Source organism: Schistocerca serialis, chromosome 5 (assembly GCF_023864345.2).
Source record: "Schistocerca serialis cubense isolate TAMUIC-IGC-003099 chromosome 5, iqSchSeri2.2, whole genome shotgun sequence".
Lineage (NCBI taxonomy): Eukaryota > Metazoa > Arthropoda > Insecta > Orthoptera > Acrididae > Schistocerca > Schistocerca serialis.
Window position 1 is genome coordinate 188,422,580 of NC_064642.1, and position 22,091 is coordinate 188,444,670.

Sequence of the window (22,091 nt, forward strand, 5' to 3'; positions counted from 1 at the left end):
TTGCATTAAATAAGTCATGTAGCTTCATGGCAACGAGCTTCTTATTTAGATGGAATATGCCTGCTTGTGTTTTTATGAGGATTGGTATCCGTCCTTACTGTTTATAATGTGTATTTAACTAATCTAGATCATGATAGTGTTTCTTCCCCTTCAAAAAATTTACTTTCTGTGCTTAGAACAACAAAATCTCCAAATCAAACCTTTTAAGTTGTTGTTGCTAGTAGCATGTTACTTGTGTAAAAAATGAAGAACTGGAGAACCAACACGATCTTTGGGTGGCCCATTTTACATGTATTTTTTTCCTACTGTGATTCTGAATAATTGACTTCATTTAGTTTTTAGGCATAGACCCCACCCCCTGGTCCCCATAGTTCAATGAGCTTAGCTCAGCATATGGTTCATTTCAGCTTAAATAGTAGTGTCTTGCTATGCAACTCCATACGCTTCATTTAAGTCAACAAAAGGGACAAAAGCTTTCTGGCCTCTTCGGAAGTCAATGTCACTAAATGAAGTTACAGCTAATACTTGCTCACAACCATTGTGGTTTGATCTGAATCCAGCATGATATGACAATACAATAGTCAATAAATGTATACGTTGTTGAAAATTAACAATTATAATAGATTATAGTATACTGGGTCAAGAAAAATGCTATTCTTGGAGGTCGGTATGTGATCTGCCATCCAGACTCAAGACAAAAGTTAATATAACAAAATCAAATTAGGTGGATTTTGAAAACACGTGTACGAAAATGAGGAGCTGGCAATACTGTCAAATCCTGCAGCACTTTGGAACATACAGAGGAACATGTCTCACTCCACACAACTATACTAACACCATAGCTCGCTGAGTAGACTGCTGGGATATCAAACCCACATCCACCATTGAGCTATGGTTCAACTCCTCGTAAGGTTCCTTTTTTATTTTTTTATACATACGTTGCCTAGTTCTCATCATTGTAAGGACATAATTTCTTCATATGACAATAATAGCCTACCACATGATAGAGGGATCTATTAAACTGCACATATGTGTCTATTAACCATGCAATACACAACTGTAACTGGTCCAGTCAAGTTCATGTAGGGCAGATTCCCCATGGAGTTCACAAACAATGAATATGTCAACATTCCTTTTGGTGCTGGGTGCATCTGATACGCTGCTGCTGCTCATGCATATGCTGCACAATACCCTCAAAGGAACCATCCCCATAAGAATGTTTTTTTATTGCCTGGAGCAATATCTTGGGGGCTGTTGATCTTCATCCATAAGTAATAGAGGTCGTCCAAGGACTAGACGTACGCAACAACAGAGGACACTATTCTTGAAACTGTTCGCCAATCACCTATGTGAAGCACTCATGATAATACAAGACAGTTCCAGTTATCTCAAAGACTGGTTGTTGAAGTGTTACACAACGAACTACTGCCACATCGTTGTGTTAACATCAGTGGCCAGAGGACCTCATTTGATCAGTTCGGGTTTGTGAATGGCTTTTGTACCAAGTGGAAGATAAGGGACATTTTATAAGTAACATGACATGGGCTCAAGATTTTAGGTTCACTTGTGAAGGGATTTTTCAACCTCCATGACAGACATTATTTGTCGGACAGAACGCATGTCACCCGTAAACGTGGCTTCCAGACACTCTTTAGCATAAACCTGTGTGCTGGAATTGTGGGAGTAGTACTTTTGGGCCCTTACCAATCGCTGGACAAATTTAATGTGCCCCTGTATCGTATGTTTCTTTCCAATACTTTGCCTGACACATTAAAAAACATTCCAGTTGCTGTCCAGTGTCAGCTATTGTTTCAGCATGATGGTGCACTGCCACACTTGGGAAGGAATGTGCATAACTATTTAAGTGAAGTGTTTCCAGGGTAGTGGATTGGTCGTGGGGGTCTAGTGCTCAGGCCTACATGTTCCACGGACCTCAATCCACTAGATTTTTATTTGTGGAGACAGTTAACGGAACAAGATTATAGTACTCCACCCGTGGATGTACATGACCTAATAGCTTGCGTGCATTCGACTTTGGCAATGGTGGATGCAGGTGTGTTGCGTAGGGTCCAGCAAAGTATGATCCAGCTAGTGGCGAAGTGTTTGCAAATGTGAGGTTGTTGCCTTGAACATCTTCTTTGCATGTACCAGCTCTGTGAAGGTAAGCCTGGATGTTAAACATACAGAATGGAATTACTGTGCATAGTGTAAAGTGCAATATAGTGCAGCTTACCTACTGTGGCTCTTTTTCTTTTTCTTTTTTTCTTTTTTTTTTCCCCCACCCTCATGGGATCCATTATTATTTTCTGTTGGATTCATTTGTGTCAAGGATGAACAATTAGTCATTTACGTCCATGAATAGTTCATGTTATGTGTTAATGTTTAAATAAAGGGAACATTAACATTAACAGAAAAAATACTGCACTGTGGAGGTGTAAGTTGTATACAATTTGAAGCTTTAACTGAATAATATATTTAAAAAAAGTTTGGTATAAATGTGACTCGAATATTGGCGAGTCTGCATATTTGTCCCACACGGCATTACTTTTTCTCGCTGACCTAATGCGACAGCTCTGACATAGGGCTCAAATTTCTATCAAACCTATTTGCGGAACTAGGTTTTGCTAGGCAACCTTTTGTCTTAAATTGGTATCAGGAATTACATGTCCACAGCCAAGTGCTGGATTTTTTCTTCATCCTGTATACTGAGCAATGCAGTGGGACACTAACTTGTGGAGTTAGCTGGTTTTAGAATTGCTAATGTTTGATCTCTTTTTAAATTGAGTAGAATTATGTGAGCTATTTTCTGTCTCGCAGGACCAGATTTTTAACAAATTGGGGATAAATTCCATCATTTCCTTCAGCCTTAGCTATTTTTTTTATTTTGTGAATCTCATCGTCATTAAAGGGATGTTAGGCCTGGTCGCCAAAAATGACAAATGGTTCAGGTTCCATGTTAAACTGTCGGAACTCTTTCCCCAATTGCCCAGTTGGTAACTCGGTTAGGTTAGGGACATGCAAGTTGCCGAAGTGGCATTCAATTGAAAGGCATGCACCACGTTAGTGGGCACACAGAATTATTACTATTAAAGGAATGGCTTAGATTTTTGTTTTCATTTAGTCCTTTCGTCAGTATCTTCCAGTTCTCAATGATATTTCAAAAATGTAGATTGATTCAGACTTTTCAGCCTGATTGCCTGAGAGAAATAGAGATAGAGAGAGAGACTAGTGCTTGACTTAGTATTAACTTTGTCTCCATTTCCGTAAAGAGACAAATGATGTGATGGAACACAAGCAATTTAGTTCACTTGGAAATAAATTTATTGCATACTGACAAGAGGCAAAATAGTTATACATCAGCACTTGTAATATTGGATTCATTCAGTCATTACCTTTCTAAGGGACTCTCCCCCCCCCCCCCCCCCCCCCCCCTCCTCTCTCTCTCTCTCTCTCTCTCTCTCTCTCTCTCTCTCTCTCTCTCTCTCTCTCTCTCTCTCTCTCTCACACACACACACACACACACACACACACACACACACACACACAGGGAGTCCCTATAGCTAGATGTCACATGTATGGTTTGAACTAGTGGTTCTACAATCTTGGTTTTAGATTAGTACTTATATTTGTGGAAATAGTGACTGAATGTTAGGTTTTCAATTAACGTTCCAAAAATAACAGACTTTCAGTATTTGTTTAGCAGTCCATCCTGAAAAACAGCTCATACCTCAGACACCATTCCAGCCGAGTCCTGTGACATCTGTATTCTGGAAGCATAGCACTTCAAATCCTCCCAGTGGACAGAAGCCCACATAGTTTGATCCTTCAATACTTCACTAATTTACCTGAACCATGGAGATGGAAACTTGCATGCCAACAGTTCATCCTATCAGCTTCACTCTCCAGCCTGGATGTCAACCTTTCTTGTAATTTTCCCCTACTTCATTTTTTTCCCACTATTCCTTTGCCCGTCCCCAAAGTCACAAAGCATCATTTTACTTTATTAGTTTATTTAATATTTTGGGTTATTCTTGTTGGAATTTGTTTTTACTTTTTTTTCTGTATCTCATAACTCCTTACTGTATCCCTCCTTTCGATATGCTTGAACCGAGCCAATTACATTACTTAATAATGCAGCATCCTTTGGTCTCTCAATTTCTGACATGTCTGCCTTCATCTTTACTTCCCTTCACTGGTTTAATGTTTGGGTTGAAGCGGAGTGTAAATCAGGACTTCACAGAAAACATGCTCCATGAGCAGACTGAACAAGTGTCTGCAAGCAGCCAGCCCTGTATCTCCTCCAGCTTCGCATGGAGTAGGATTGAAGCCTACGAGAAAGACAGGCTATGGTGCGTTTGTCACGGCATGTGACATTGCAGGTCTTGAGAGAACCAGCAGCCATCTCCAGCCAGGAGCAAGTAGGTATTTTAGTTGAGTTTATTAATTCTTGACTGTGCCTTTAAATGCATGCAAGCTCTGGGTAGCACATGACAAAGTTAAGACCTTTAATGCATACATTTTCAATTATAATATTTGTAATGCACACAGCCAAGCATTCAATGAAGTGTGGTGGACAAGCTGACTAACATGACGTTGTGGAGCTGTATTTCTAATGGGAATAGGGATGGAGACTTATGTAAACAAGGAAACCAATGCTGAGACAAATGCCTGGAGAAATCTGGAATGGCATTATGTTGTTTTTCACATTGGAGATACTTAAAGTGGCATATCGGAGTGAACTGGTATGCAAAGATTTTTTAATTTTCATTCAGCTGCATTACAAATCCTGATAAGGTTTTTCAACATGACTGGCACTCTGTAGATGCTTAAATTAAAAACTACCGTGACAAACTTACCTTTTCTACAATTTCCTTAAATTTGTTCCTAGAACACTAAAGAATAGGCTATGCAACAAAATCCTTCAAAAAGATTTTGCAAGGTGGTTCTGAACATCATGTGTCATAACGTATGTGGGACACGTGATTATCACGTATGATAGTTGTACAACATGAAACTTCTACCTGTATTCAAATTTCTGTCTGTATCGTGGTGTATTGTCCGTTTGCCACATAGATGTGTAACAAAGGGTCCTCCAGATGTACGTACCTCCTATTTGTTCTACACGAGTACAACATGTTATGCCTCTTGCACTCAGTTTTGGAAGTTCGACTCTTAAATTCCTTCGTTGTAACATAAGTCACACCTGTTTATTTGTAGTTTTCGTATTGCGAGAGATCAATGCGACATTTCGCTTGCTCTCACTATTCATCACATTTACTTGCAATGGTAATATATTCTTTCCACATGACACATATTCTATAGCCGATTTATAGTTTGATAATTTCCAAAACTACAGAGGGAAAACACAATCAATGACCAGATGGACGGTTCATAAATTTGTGGAAAAAGGGGGGGGAGGGGGCATGAGGGAGATTTGAACACAAATCTCCCGCTTTGCAGTCCAACACCGTGACCACACAACAAGGACATTGTGGTTCTTGGAAATTGCTCGATGTGGCACATCTTGAGCTTGGAACATTCGCTGTTTCTATTCTGCTTACAATTTTTAATTTTTTTGTTTTCTTTCTACATAACGGGATCCCGGGTTAGATTCCTGGCCGGATTGGAGATTTTCTTTGCCCGGGGACCAGGTGTTTGTGTTCTTGTCATCATTCGTGAAAGTGGTGGAATTGGACTGTGTAAAGATTGGGAATTTGTATGGGTGCTGATAACCACACAGCTGAGTACCCCACAAACTACTACTACTACTACTACTACTACTACTCATCATCATCATCATTATTTTCTTACAGTTCAGTGCACCACATTCTTCTTTTCATACTTTATCTGTGTTTAGTTTTTGATGGGTTATCCACTGGACCATTTTACCAGTGAATGTAAGGGGTGCGCTGGGGAGTTTCCCTTGTAAGCATTTTGTGAACCCATCTTTTTGTGTAAAATGGTTAGATTCCTCGCACTGTAGATTGAAACATGAAGACATTGTTGTGTTACACAGTGCTTACACACTAGTGCTGCTATTAGATGGCATTGCTGCCAAAACTGATCCCGTTTGATTTCACAGTTGGCACTTTTCAAGTGTTGTCACAGCCACATGATGCGTACACATTTCCCTCACTCACCATCACACTACAATTGTTCTGCTATTCTTGCGAGCAAGAACCTGAGCGAGTGTGAGTGCTAACACTGACAGTCAGTGGATTGTTTTGTTAAGCTCTGCTGTAAAACCGCATGATTTAGGTTTTTTATTTGCTTAGAATTTTAAGGCAAATGCAGGGATATTTAATTACCTCATCAATGGAATGTTAAATCCCAATCCTCCTCTTCCTAGATCTGGGTTTTAAATTACACCCTGTCCTCCTTAATAGCTGAATGGTCATTGTGACGGAATAGGATGCAAAGGGGTCCAGGTTTATCTCCTAGCTGGGTTGGAGATTCTCTCCACTCAGGGACAGGGTATAGCGTTGTCTTCATCACCGTCATGTCAGCCCCATCAACACCCAAGTCTCCGAAGTGGTGTCCACTCAAAAGACTTGCACTAGACGACATGTCTACCCAACTGGAGGCCCTAGCCACACGAAATTTCATTTTTCATTTTTACACACCCCTTTAGTGCCAGAAGCAAAGAATATTCTTTTATTCGTTAGTTGTGGTCCTGGGCGTACAGGAATAGTCCCTAAGCTCAGTGTCATTTCTGTTTGATGTGGCACCACAAGACTATTATTTAAGAAGAAGAAGAAGAAGAAGAAGAAGAATGGAATGTTCCACATTTGTTATTAGTTTATTATTTTCTAGGGATGATGCCCTTCAGAAGAACCAAGAGATGGAATTTGAGCGAAATAAAGAGAGGTTTATGTTTCTTAAGGTATGTATGAGCACTTGAAAACTGTTTCTAACAAATCTTCCTTTATTTTCATGTTTTATTCATTATTAACTTATTTACATGCTTTGTTATTTGTTAAACTGGCTTAATCATGTTGTTATATTAGAGTACATAATAGTTAGTTACACTGTTTCCTGCTATTATCAGAGTATCATGATATCTTTTTGAGTATCAGAGCCAGTTAAAATAATTTGTTGCTTATCCAGTGACATTTTGGATAATGATATTTAATTTCTTTGCTGCGCTGTTGGAGTCATTACTTTCTTTAAGAACTCCCTTGTGTTCTTGACGTTGGATTATGAGTACAAAGTAAAGTGACAGCAGTAACACACTGAATCCACATTCAGCTATCTGGCTCCAAAATTAGGGTTTTCTTTGTGTCTCTAAACTGCTTAAAGCAAATGCCAGAATGTTTCCTTTGAAAAGGGCACAGCCAGTTCCCTTCTCCATCCTTCCCCAACCCAAGGTTGTGCGCTGTCATTAGTGACCTCATTGTTGATGGGACATTGTTTTCCTTTCTTTGTGAATAGTTTATTCTTGTGAGAAATTGTTATGCAGTATAGAGCAGTCTATAGAAGATAACTTCTTGGAGAGGTTTGTGGAATACAGAACCATTATTTATGCAGTATGTTGTTTCATTGATACAGCTGACCCATTTCATTACCTCATTTACCTGACAACTTGAAATTTGTGCCTCTCTATTTTACCTTCAAGTTGTTTGCTAGAATATGAAATGTACACAAATAAGGTTACAAAAGCTTGTTTCTACAGAGGGATGCCTCTGCACACAGCAAATAGCTTGCCACACCTCCGTGTTCTGTCAGGTCTTGTAATGCTGCATTTGACACCTCAGTTTCCTGCTCCTGATACTGCACCACCACCACCACCACCACCACCACCACTACTTTTTATCTGGTAACTGGCTGCTGAGAATAAAATTTTTAGTGGCCTGATCTATAAACAGCTCATATGTTAGGAAAGTAAATAGAGTCCATAACATAAAGTGCCAGCTGCACTTAGACCAGAATTGAAACATACAGGACCAAGCAGGAGGGCACAAAGGGTAACATAAAGAGATTAACAACATTAGACAGTACGTTGCTTCTTAACCATCCTGTGCAGGAGTTTTGTCATTGTTCTGGTAGATGCCACTTCCCTCATCACAAGTGCTGCTCACTGCTACTTTTCAGTTTTCAGACAGACAATATAATTGTTCTTTCTAGCCAACACGTGCTACTGAACCACACACTCAAGGCCATAACCATTACAGCCCAACTGCCTACCTTAGTAATGATCTTTAGCTTATACCTCTTTGAGGCAGAGGTGGAAGAACTGTTTCATGAGTAACTGCTCCTCATTATGTTGCTGGGTGATTTCATCATCCATGGTCAAAACCAATTGCAAAATGGTTTATAAAAGATATCTGTATGGTGCAAAAATTGGCAATCAATACTAAATAATGAAAAATGTGAAGTCGGCCGCATGAGTGCTAAAAGGAATCCATTAAATGTCGGTTATGTGATAAATCAATAAAGTCTAGAGGCTGTAAATTCAGCTAAATACTAGAATTAAACGTACAAACAACTTAGGTTGGAAGAATCGCTTGGAAAATGTTGTGCAGAAGAAGAGCCAAAGACTGCATTTTATTGGCTTCTGCTTAAGATGCAGAAGATCTACTAAAGAGGGCCTACACTATGCTTGCTCAGCCTCTTTTGGAGTATTGCTTACCAGACAGGATTAATGAGGGCGGAGAGCGTCACTGACATGATACAGGATTTAAAGCAGACATTATTAAAATAAAGTTGTTTTTCGCTGCGGCAGAAACTTCTCACAAAATTTTGATCAGCAACTTTCTCCTACAAATGCGAAAACATTTGTTTGATGCCAACCTACATAGGGAGAAATGATCATTATAATAAAATAATGAAAGTCAGAGCTCGCACAGAACGATGTAGGTGTTTGTTTTTATGTGTCGTGTTTGATAATAGAGAATCATTGTGAAGGTGGTTTGATGAACCCTCTGCCCAGGCACTTCAATGTGGTTTGCAGTGTATCCATGTAGATGTGGATGAATCACCTGGAGGCAGTCAGAATGCAGGTAGTAGGTCTTAGCTAGCTGAGCAGCTCCTCATGGGTTTTTACTGTTGTAGGATGAAAGCAGCAACTCCACAGCTTTTTAGCACCATTTTCTGCAATGAACTTAACATTACACAGTCCTTATCTTGCATGCATGACACAATGCCTTCTCCAGTGAGATTCTGATAATATACATTGGTGGTCCATAAGTAAAGCCATTTGAGAAGCATACTGCTCTGAAGCATATGTCACAGTATCTCAAGGGAAGGACATTGCTGAGATAGTGCAAGAAACATCAATTGTAGTTACTGTAACAGGCTACTTCAGTGGTCTATTTTGAGAGGTGGAGGATCATTATTTGGTCTACCAGAATAGCATAGCCACTCTATCACCTAGATGCTGCAAGTTTATTCAGCAAGTGGTGAGGGTTGCCACAGCAAGATAGGTGGGTTTTGGTAGTGGAATTCTTCTGATGGGGGCCACTTCCTTCATCACAAATGCTGTTTGCTCTTAAGTTTACGCACTGACTGTATAATCATCCACTTTAGCCAGCAGCTGTGGACTCGCCATTGTATCATACATTTGAGATTAGGAGTACATAGCGGCTGCCTGACCCAATACACATGTCTGCTGAACTCTGTTGCTGAACTTTTTGCCGTTGGATGGGTCGTTGAGTCCATTTATGTGTTTTGCTACCTGGCGACAGAAGGCTATCATGGGATCTTGTCACGTGCTGATGTAACATCACAAGCAGTGGGGTATGTCATCAGCCAAGTTCCTGCAGTGACAGTATGTGGATCACCATGCCTCGAGATTCGTCAGCAAGACGGTGCTCTGCTTGCACTGTGGATTTACTCATGCAATGCATAACAACAGTACACTACTCTTCCAGACACCATTGCCTTAAAAAAAGTTGAAGCTATCAGAAACACGTGAAGAGAATTACTATGACAAAGGTGACAGCCTTGTGCTCATCATATGAAATTAAATTAATGGCTATGAGAAGTAGCACAGAATTTAATCAAACAACGAAAGTAGACTTGGTGTGAACAATACGAGGTCTGCTCAAAAAATGTCGTAACATTCATAACTTTGCGCTAATGGTGTGTTAAAGTGAAATGTGGTTGGCATCCCTGCATATGCCTGTGTGTAATGTGTACCTGCCGGAAGTCTCATTGTTGTACGTCTGTTAGTTATTGTTCAATGCTATATTGAGTAGAACATTGTGTTGCATGGTATGCGAACTTAGAGATGGCAGAGCTAGAGGAGCAATGCGTCAGTGTGAAATTTTGCATGAAGCTTAATAAAACCATTACAGACACGCACTAAATGATGCAGGAACCTACTGTGTTGAGTGCTTCAGCTATACTCGGTGCTAAGAATGGTTCACATGGTTTAAAAATTGCCAACGGAAGTTAAAGATGACCTTTGTTCAGGAAGCCCTTTGACATCTACCGACAACGCTCATGACAGAATCGTCAATGAAATTATCTGTGCCAGATGAAGACTGACTGTCTGAAAGATTGCAGAAGATCTAATGTTTCAGTTGGTTCGTGTTATGAAATCCTGACACAGCATATTGGAATGCATTGTGTTGCCACCAAGTTCGCCCCATGGCTCGTGAGTCAAGCCCAGATAGCTCTTTGCCTCGCAATCTGTGAAGAGCTTTTTGATCATGCAAATGAGAATGAGAATCATAACTGGTGACAAGAAGTGGGTCTATGAGTATGATGTTGAGACCGAGTTTGTCTTCACAACGGCTCAGGAAAGGTTCTCAAGTTCTCATAGACAAAAAAACTGCTCATCAAATCAAGTCCAATATCAAAGCAGTTTGAATACTTTTCCTTGACTTTGAAGGATTAGTTCTTCATGAATTCATTCCACAGGGACAAACTGTTAATCAGCGGTACTATCGGGATGTGTTGCGATGCCGGTCGGAAGGAAACAACCAAAAATAAATGTGGTGAGACAATTCACAGCTCTTGCATCACGATAACACCCCCCCCCCCCCCCCCCCCCGCCTCCCTCCATTCATTCCTGTTGGCGCGTGACTATTGCACAAAAAATGATATTGCTGTACTGCCTCATCCTCTGTACTCTCCAGACCTGGCAAAAAAGAGAATTTGCAGACGGCATTTTGCGCACTCACGCAAGAGGTGTACTGAGACTGCACCTGGAAGTGGAAATGGCATTGGGAGCTGTGTATCAGTTGTGGAGAACGGTATTTTGAAGGAGACGATGGACAATAAGAAATAGGTAAGCATAGGAAGATTTTGCGGAGGAAGTTCTGGAATTCTTTGAACAGGCCACGTAAATTGCTTCAGTAGGTGCACATACAACAGACGTCCATGTGTAGACAAAATTAAAATGCATTAATGTTCACTCTTCCAGGCCATATACCTGAAATTTTAGAACAAAGAGAACTTCATATCAGTTCTTTTGATGTAGCTGAATTATTGTTGGCTTACTGTGTCCTCCAATTTTCACCTAGATTGTACTCATGATTGAATGTTAAAGGAATCTAGCACTTGATCTTGAGCACCCAACAGATAGACCTATATTACCCCTTTATACAGACAGAGAATTCAACAGTGGCCGTACATAATGCAAATATACATCCCCAGCCCAGATAACATACGCAACGAAATGTTCACAACCTTAGTAACTATAGCAAACAAAGTATTGCGTCTTTAACAAAATTTTGAGAGAGGGTGTTTCGTCCCTTAAAGGACAAAAAGTATCATTGTACCAATATTGAAACCTGGTGAAATACCCCACATTGTAGACAGCTACACACAGGTTAGTTTAATGGTGAATATATGCAAACAGTTTAGAACAAATGTTCAGACTTTGCTGATGTCTGGAAGCAAGAAATTTGCTTTTATCATTTCAGTATGGCTTTCTAAGATCTAGATTTACACACCATTCATGACTGGAATGCCGTCAGGGAGGCCTCCAATCTATGTTGATACAGGTGCCAGTCTTCCTTGACTCACAAAGGCATACAATACAACATGGTGACACCATATCTTACCTATGTTACACTTGTGATGCTAACTACCAACTTTTATTAAAATTCTTACTCCGCTGGTATTTCTGAGTGAATTGAAATGGCTTTTAGTAATCAACATGTACGAGAAAACAGGATCCTTCAGTCTTGAGTGCTACCTTCATTGCAGTTACTATAAAAACAAGTGCCCCTTTTTCGTGATGAAATGTATCATCAGTCTTATATGTTGGCAATTTCTGTGTTTACTAGAGTCCTGTGTCACTATACTCAGCAGAACATTTCAACTGGTCGTTCAAAAGACATGGTTATGAACACATTATCATATCTTTTTATTTTGCGTATAGAATCGTGTATTAGGTGCTTCAGCACAATTTGTTCCCATCACTCACACCCTGAAATAAATCTAGAGGCTGGAGTGATAGACAAATGTCATTTTCTAGGACTGACTTTGACTGCAAAATGACAAAGATTACTGCCCAGAAAGCAGTTAAAGACAACCAGTAACCAGAAATTAAACTACCTTTTTCTTCCTGAGGAACACTTCTTGGGGAGCAAATAGAAATATTAACCCAGTTAGACCATAAGTATCACTTATGGATCAGCAGCATCTTCTATGTAGGCCTAAAATAACCATGTGCACCACAAAGGAGTTGCCTTGTGACTGTAGCTTTCTTAATGAACCCTGTCGATAGACTCCTAGTAGAAGCAGGTATTTCAATGCCAATAACTCTTAATTGTTTTACGACTTACTGTAGACCAAAACATTCCTGTGATGCAACATTTATCCAGAGATAAATCCAGGAAGTAACCCCTGAGTCATTGATTTATTGCAAAGGTAGCTTATAGAAACACCAACATAACCAACAGAATTACTACTTTTTAGTGACCTGATGAATTTTGCAATCTCTTTAGGGCTTGTATTTATTAAACTAGTGTCTGGTGATGGTGCATGCAGTGTGTGCAGAGGTGAACCTAATACATCTGCATTTGATTGTTTATTACTGAGTACTAGTATTTCAGACATGCTGGAAAACAGTTCTGTTGTATCAGTTGCATGTTCTGTATAAGGACCAAAATGAGGATGTTGAAGATAAAATGCATATAGAAGTAGGCAGACGGCAATTTGCGTCCTCACGCCTGATGCAAACAAGATGGGTATTAGTGGTCAGTAGTGGTGCAACATTGTATGTTGGCTAGAATAAATATATTTCCATATCCCATAGCATCACTATGATTGTTATACCTACTACTTAAGTGTTTTATTTTTAACTGTTTCATGTTACATGTAAAGAGTGCTTTGAGTGGAAATATAACTTCTTTTACATAATGTTCCTTTCAGTGGGGAGCAAAGGCATTTCATAACATGTTAATAGTGCCTCCGGGTTCAGGAATTGTGCATCAAGTGAATCTGGAATATTTGGCAAGAGTTGTGTTCAGTGACTCAGAAGTACTATACCCTGACTCAGTTGTAGGCACTGATTCTCATACTACAATGATAAATGGAATGGGTGTTGTTGGATGGGGTGTTGGAGGTAAGAATTATGCCTGACATTAAATTTGTATCACCTGTAAATATCTTTTTACTTAAGTTACTTCATTTTTCTTACGTTGCTGTTCTGTAATTGTTAAGCCAGCAAGGAGGTAAGATTCGCTGACTTGCCTAGTTCTCTATTTATGTAAGATATGTGTGGGTTCAATGAAACTGACTCAATGAACATTCATTTGTCACATTACTTACAGTTATTGGACTAGCTGGTGTTTGTGGAGGGGCTTAAATGCATTCCAAATTTAATACTGGTGAAAACAGAGTACTCAGTTTATGAATAATGTGCATCATGTGATCTTACCAGCATTGTAAATTACACTAGGTTACAAAATATATCAATTACCTTTCAGAACATCCTGAAAGAAAAAAACCATACTAAGAAACATTGAACTAAGAACGTTCAGAATGGAAAATAATACTGAAAACAAATTTATAATGTAATAATTTCAAACAATGGAAAATCCATGATGGAACGACAATATTATGAGAAGGATAGTTGCTACTCACCACATATGGAGATGTTGAGTTGCAGATAGGCACAACAAAAAGACACTGTCAAACAAAACTTTTGGCCAAACCGGCCATCATCAGAATTAGACAACATACACTTATGCAAATGCAATTCGTGCACACATGACCACAGTCTCTGGCTGCCAAGCCCAGATTACAAGCAGCAGTGCATGATGGGAGAGCAGACTGGATGGTGGAGGTAAGGAGGCAGCTGGGGTGGGGAAGAGGAGGGATAGCAGGGGACAGTAAAGTGCTGCTTGTGGGAGCATACAGGGACTAGGTTGGGAGAGGGTAGGGCAGCTAGGTGCAGTTGGGAGGCTTGACAGAGGGCAGGACGAGGGGGAGGGTGTGGCAGGAGGAAAGTAGAGAAGTAAAAAGACTATTGGTGTGTTGGTGGAATAGAGGGCTGTGTAGTACTGGAATGGGAACAGGGAAGGTGGATAGGTGGGTAAAGGACAATGAGTAAAGAAGGTTGAGGACAGGTGGTTCATGGGAATGTAGGATATGTTGTAGGGAGAGTTCCCACCTGCGCAATTCAGAAAAGTTGGTGTTGGCGAGAGGGATCCAGATGGCGTAGGCTGTGAAGCAGCCATTGAAATAAAGAATGTGTTGGACAGCTTGCTCAGCAACTGGGTGGCCCACTGTTTCTTAGCCACAGTTCATTTTGGTCATTCATGTAGAGAGATAGTTGGTTCTCATGCCCACACAGAACTTAGCAGAGTGGTTGCAGCTTAGCTTGTAGATCACATGTCTGGTTTCACAGGTAGCCCTGCCTTTGATGGGATAGGTGATGACAGTGACTGGACTGGAGTAGGTGGTGGTGGTGGTGGTGGTGGTGGTGGTGGTGGTGGTGGTGGTGGTGGTAGGATATATGGGACAGGGCTTGCATCTAGGTCTGTTACAGGAATATGAGCCATGAGGCAATGGGTTGGGAGCAGGGTTTGTGTAGGGATGGACAAGAATATTGTGTAGGTTTGGTCGGTGGTGGAATACCACTGGGAAGGATAGTGGGTGGACACTCATTTCAGGGCATGATGAGAGATAGTCGAAACCCTGGTGGAGGATGTGATTCAGTTGCTCCTGTCCTGGTTGGTGCTGAGTCGCGAGGTGAATGCTTCTCTGTGGCCAGACATTGGTTGAGCACTTACAAAAGTAGTTGAAGCAGCTTAACTGGTTAGCATTGGGATGACAGCGATAAGGCATTGCCATTTTACTGTATGGTATTGCCTGGTGTAGCAGGGAGCGCTGGTTGCTTCATGCAATTGTGTCTTAAGATATAAGTTTAGTTTCATTAGATGTGCATTAAAAAATGTAAATGAAGCAAAGCTACATCCATCTCTCTACTTAGTTTCTCTGTAAAGTTTTTGCTACATGTGTAAATAATTAAAAACCATGGTTTCTAGATATGCGTATGTTCCCCGCAATGCAGTCATTCTCATTGGATTCTAAGGCAACTATTCGGTTAAAAACATTTTTTTTATTTTTTTTATGTCCTATAGTTACACAACATGGCTTGGTAATGAACTGGTTTTCTTTTCGATGCTGCCACATTTATTGTGATATTTCAAAAATAAATAAACCACTGGGCATATTTTGAAAAGTTTCAATGAGGAATGTAGTTGCTGGACAGTTAACATTTGGTGCTTTTTAAGTCATACATTGCTGCATACAAAATATAGCTAACATTTTTTTTTGAAGGAGAGTGATACGTCTTTCCGTGATTGATAAAATGTTTGAGGTACATTGGAGGCTTCGAACAACAAGGTTGGCAGCTAAGTGCCACACGTGAGGCAAATGCCGCCTGGTATGGCCTGGTACACGAAGTGCAGATCTGTCGCACATTTCTCTTCCTTATGTGATGCTGATACAAGCCAAAACTAGAAATAAAGAAGTTTTTGAAATGGAAGGACAAGGAAAGTCATCAGCTGATGGTGGTGATGGGATATTTTTTCAATCTGTGCTCTCCCATTTCAGGAAAATTTCACATGCGTAAAAGAGACATGAAAACTAAATTCTTGTTACTTCTGAATAAGCAGCTGGACAGAACTGAAAAAGACAAGTTGATATTTTCCTTGTCGTGGAATTCTTTCATTTCTTCAAAAACATTGTTTACCTGTATACAGAGTTCAAACAATGGAAACTCCAAGTTGGAAAATCAACAATATTGGGAAAAGGATAGATTGCCACTCTCCATAAAGATGACCCTGTTGAGTTTCAGACAGTCACAATGAAAAGATTGTTACACATTCTAGCTTTTGGCCAGGCTGTGTTCAGCAAGGAAAACACAAGCAAATACATCTTGTGCATATATTATCACCAACATCAGCAACATTGACCAGAATGTGCACACACAGTTGTTGCTTCCTGTGTGTAGCACACCTGTAAAATATGAGATTGTTTTGCATTTAACGTAGTTAAGCAGATCAAGAAAACTGCATGTAAAATAATCACAGAATACTGAAAACCCATTGATACCATATTGGATAACCATTTAATTTAAAAATGTCTGTAGGAAAATTACAATGAAATTGATCTAGCTTCTTTTACTCTTAACAGCCAACATCTTGGTTTCATTGGGTAAGGGATATACAGAAAGGATGAAGAGTTAATGTACACAAATATCAGAAAGAGAGATACGGAAGGAGTGAAAGAAAATGGTTCATGCAATTACATTTAACACAAAAATGTAAGGTATAAAATGAATTCTCTCTCTGTGTTATGTGTGTCGGTATCTCTGAACGCCTGTAAAATGTTTTATGTTCAGATAATGCAAGTTGTGTGAAAGGTGGAGATAAAATAGCAATACATTGTTGACACTCTGAAGAAGCAAAGGAAACCAGAGGAGGATATTTTGAAAGTATTGATTAATCCCATTCGTTAATACTGTTTCCAAATATTGGAATGACTGAAGTAATTCAGAATGCAAAAACCAGTGGGTGGGTCTTTATAATTTTATTTTTTAATGTAAATATCATACCACAGCTCCACACTTCAAAGGCCATTCTCTACATATGTGTGTATAAGCTGTACTGGCATAATAATTCTTGAAAATCTCATTGGGTTTTTGTCAGTACATTACACCCATCAAAATTCTGTTGATTGAATTTTAAGTGCCTAGCTTTCTGTGACAGAAATCTTCTCTTAAGGTGCATTTAAGAAAACTATATTTTCCACTAATATTGATGTGTACTGCTGGTATTTGTCGATATATTGCTGAGAGGTTGCTGGTGTTGCCAACCAACCAAAGGTAGAGAAAATTTCATATTGCAGGGCAATATTTAATCTCCTACCTTCTATGTAAATGCTTCCTTCTTGTTGTCATCTTTGTTTCCTACTTTTCTCACCCACAATGGTGCAGTCAAGCATGTAAGTGGAAAAAAATTCACTTTTGTTCTAATTTTAAAAATTTGTGTGCATGCATCTAGCCACCTGTCTTGTCTAGTGTGTGTGTGTGTGTGTGTGTGTGTGTGTGTGTGTGTGTGCAGCAGTGGAGAAGTGGACTAACAAGAGAACTATAAATTTCGTAAATTCAGTTAATCTTTGATCAGAGTTTTGGGATACAATCAATGTATACAAAAGGTCAGTTGTCAAGCTGTTGCTGATAAGGTCAGAAACACAGTCTCGTGAGCTGCTTTATGAGGATGGTTTGAAAAGTTCTCATAATCACCATGAGAGGTCAGTGCTAGCGCAACAAGTTGATGGTCATTGGACTGTTGTCTTTAAACATGTGCCACGTCGGTGCTCTTGGAAGAGAGCTGCAGCGGTGACGTGGCTCTGTTGTTGTTTCTGCGTAGTGATTTCCGAAGATTGGGGGGGATGGGGGGAATAAAGATTTGAGTAGTGATTAAATACTTCATAAAGAAAGGTATGAAAGCAAAGGACATTCATGCAGATTTCAAGAATACACTGGGGAATCTGCTTCTTCATATTCAACTGTTGCCACGCAGACAAATGAATTTAAATTTGGTCGGGAGAGCTTAGATGATGATGCGCATAGTGGTCGGCCAAGAAATCATTGCAAAAGTGCACAAAATAGTCGTGAAGGATCACAGATTGAAAGTGTGTGAAACTGCTCATGCTTGCCAGATGTCATTTGAAAGGGCATATCCTGTTTTAACTGAAGAATTAGATATGGAAAAAAATATCTGCAAGATGGATGCTGTGGCTCTTGGCACTGGATCAAAAATGCATGAGAATGGACATGGCAAAATTACATGAACTAAGTTATGAATTGTTGCCACACCCACCTTATTCACCTGATATGGCTCCATCAGATTTCCATCTCTTCCCAAAACTGAACATTTTTCTTGTTGGACGAAGATTCACTTCAAACAAAGAAATGATTGCTGGAGTTGACAGCTATTTTGCAGGCCTGGAGGAAACTCATTTTATAGATGCGATCAAGGCACTGCAACATTGTTGGACCAAGTGCATTAATTTAAAGGAGAATACGTTGAAAAATAAAAAAAATTCAGCAATGTAAGTACTTTTTTTGTATTCCATTCTGAGAAATTTTCAAACCACCCTCATATGTTTCTGTGTGCTGACTGGAAACCTGTGCCATTTCATCAGGATGGTGGTACAACAAAGTGTGTGGTGTCATTGCAATAAAACAAGATTAAATATTACTTCCTATATTCCTTGGAGTGAAATCTGCTGGATCTAGAGGCAGAATCAGGGCTGCCAAGCATCGCTGCATCAGTTCCAAGCACAAGCCGGTGACTGAGTGAGGCATGTTGCCCGCCAATTGGCACTTCCCATCAGTTGGTCTGCTACAAAAGACACCATAACATTGTACTGTATGTGTTTGGCTCACACACTGCCCTGAGAGCCCTCGGTTCCTCTCAGGTCTGCCTGTGTTGTCCCATCAGATGGAGAGCGATGTCGAATGTCGTGATGCCGTTGTGCCTTGAACTGGAACTGTGATGGTAGACTGTGGACTACGAGCAGTGGTGGCTTGAGTACTGGATGCTAGTTTGTATTTCTTTGTTTTCATATTTGTGGTCATCACATAGGGGAGCGAGAGTATGAACAGTATTGGAACAATCTCACACAGGATGTTATAAGATGACAATCAGAGAATGGAGTGCGAAGACGTAAATGCCATCAATCCTACTGATCAACTGCATCTAGGCTTGCGGGGTGGAGCATTTATAGCATTGAGGGGCCACTTTACTGTGTGATGTCATTTATAGTGACAGAATTGCTCATTATGAGTCATTGTCAGTCTTCAGTTTTGCTGTATTGGGTTAATGCATTTGTTTCACTATCACAACAGCTTTGTCAAACGTGTGATAGGTGTTGTAGCAACCTACTTAATACCTACTACATAATGTTATGAAAAAACAGAGGCAGGTGTTGATATCATAGTTTTTGTGACTGATTGATCGTTTCGAAATGTTTGTGTCTAGTGACTAGCTCGTGGTGATAGTTCCGTGCACTTGAGCAATGCCAGGCTGTAGGGCCCTAGAAGAATCTTCTCTCTTCCATTCCCTTGCTATCTTGGCTTTACAAGAATGTTCTCTCTCTCATTCCCTTGCTATTTTGGTGTGCAACAATATAAATAAAATGTACTCTTATTTCAGACTTACCATAGTGAAATACTTCAGTGTTATCAAAGCACTTCATACTTCATGTACCAAGAGGCTTATGTGTAGTGCACTCTGGTGGTACATTAAACTTCTGTACGAATCAAGAGTTGCTAAAAACTGAAGAGTGATTGCCAGTCAGGTTACAACTGGTTTACAGTTTCTTTTATTCTATTGGTTTCAGCCATCTTGGACCAATTGCTTTACAATATATTCGAAATTGTTTCTACATTTTGATAAAATTCCAGAAAAGATATGTATCAAGTATCAGTTCACGAGTTACATTTTTTTTTTAAGCATTCCACTTACTTAAAACAGAGCATATATCCAAAAGTCTCTCTTTATTTCTCGTTTTATTCCTGGTATGATTTAAAAGCAGCAGACCTCCAGTCACTTCCACTAGCTCCTATCCTTGCATTTAGTGGCAGTACTGTGGCCTCTTCAACACTTCTAGTCCAAAAATGTATTACCCTAGACATTACCCGGCAATAGTGGCTGGTAAGGTTGTAGTATATTGGCTGCAATTTGTATTGCTGCTATGTTGCCATACAAAAACGTTGGGATATATTGTCAGCAATATGCAATTTTTATGACCCACATATGTGTACCTTTAAAGACTCAGAAATCTCTTGGTAACATAAAATTTAGTGACAGGTTTACACAAATTGCCTAAACTGCTTGGAAATCAGTCTCATTTCTCATGGGATTTTATAGTGTGTCTGTGAAGACTAAAATTAATCATCAATTTGAATTTAGACCTTGACTGCTGTTAGAATTTAGTAGTTTTGGACACTAAATGGTCAGGTCATTAGCACCGTTGCACAGAAAAAATAGGTGAAAAATCTAGTTGAAAATTAAAACAAACAGTACAATCATACATGATTTTAAAACACGACACTGGCATCAAGAGATTCTTGGAAGATCTTTCATAAAATTCAGATAAAACACCTGAAGTAATTGTATAAAATAGCAGCACAGATACTTTCAAAAAAGGGCCAGATTACTTATAAATGATTGGGTGATCAAAGAACTTCTGCAGTACACTAAAATCTCAAACCAAATGTTTTGGGAAAAGCCCTGATGATACACACAACCTTAAAAAACGAACCTCTCATCTTTGTCATCTAAAATAGAGGGCAGGTTCTGTGAGATATGTAGGTCTGCTCTCAGGTCATCATACAAAAAACACACAATTAAAAATCCAGTATTGAAAGCTGTGTTGCACATCTTTGACACACTCCTACCATAAGATGAAGCCACGTGTTAAGGGGAAACAACTTACTTATGGCCTTGGAAGAGCATCATTTTTGAAAGCGCATCATTTTTGAAAGTTGGTAAGCCACAGTCACACGAAAGGTTTCACTGACTGCATCTTGTTGCTCCTCGTACTAACACTTCATCTTCTGGGTCACATTGGTGATTGCCTGTCCACATTGGAACGAAACAGCTTGCAGGAAGTTGAGGGGAATAAGCCTTGTTGACAGGTTCCCTTCCCAGGTCATTATGTGCTCAGAAATCCAACAGAAATTTATTTCCTTTTCCTGCTTTTGAAAGATAAGAACGACATCTTAGACATCTGAACAATAGCAAAAAGGGTGCTTTGGGAATCTGAGCAAGTGAATTTCTTGTTATGATGTCTTCTCATCTGCCCCTTAGGATAGCAGACCATTCCATACAGTACACTGCTCCAGGAGTCCTATGCCAAGGATACATTCAGAGACCATGACAGAGCAGCCATCCTCATAAAGGACAAGGCTGCTAACATGGACGGGAAATCTAACCTCATGAGAGACAGTGCCTGCATCACATGGGACGTGCTAGTAAACATGATTTGCGAATGCAACCCTATAAAACATACATTTTTTTCCTTGTTTGTATTGTTGTCCTGTTGTTTTGTCTGTAGTGTACATGCTTAAACACTTCAATATCTATGAACATTTTAAAGACAAAAAGGAAAGTTCCGTTTCCAGTCAGTAAGGACATCAGCTTATAAAACTTCACAAAACTGGACACGCTCACTCCAGAGAGTGCACTTCTATTTAGATAACATCAAATTTTATGGAAATTATTTCTGTTAATTTAATAAGAAAGAACCACAGCTTTGTAGAAAACATGGATGTTAAAACAATCTCCAGAGTACCCATAGGAAATGTGATAGGATCATTACTTTTTGCATTGTACACAGATGAAAATGATCTAGCAGAAACTGTCAGGCACTCCCTAAGACTGTTTGCAGATGGCATAGTTGTCTATAAGAAAATAGCAAAATAGTCAGTAAATGTGCAGACAGGGATTTGAAGCCATGCTGACTTCAGACCTATGGCCAGCTGCACTAGGTTTCTTGGTTGAGCATGAGCATGAATATGATCGAGATGGTTCCACAAATCATTGATTCAGTTTAGTTACAAGGTCTTTGATTGGTGCGCGGGAGGGGGGGGGGGGGGGGGTTAACGTAAGCTC

The 22,091-nt window shown here is 39.7% G+C and overlaps 1 protein-coding gene across 3 annotated transcripts in view; it reads left to right on the forward strand.

Annotated features, from left to right (window-relative positions):
• LOC126482289 (cytoplasmic aconitate hydratase-like) overlaps positions 1-22,091 on the forward strand; it is a 328,052-nt gene that overhangs the window by 124,035 nt on the left and 181,926 nt on the right. For 2 of the 3 annotated variants that reach the window (XM_050106284.1, XM_050106283.1), the window contains exons 5-6: positions 6,814-6,883; positions 13,327-13,519. In XM_050106284.1, the coding sequence (XP_049962241.1) occupies positions 6,814-6,883; positions 13,327-13,519 (263 nt within the window). The remainder of the gene's footprint in view (positions 1-6,813; positions 6,884-13,326; positions 13,520-22,091) is intronic. The other variant, XM_050106285.1, reaches the window with a different exon arrangement.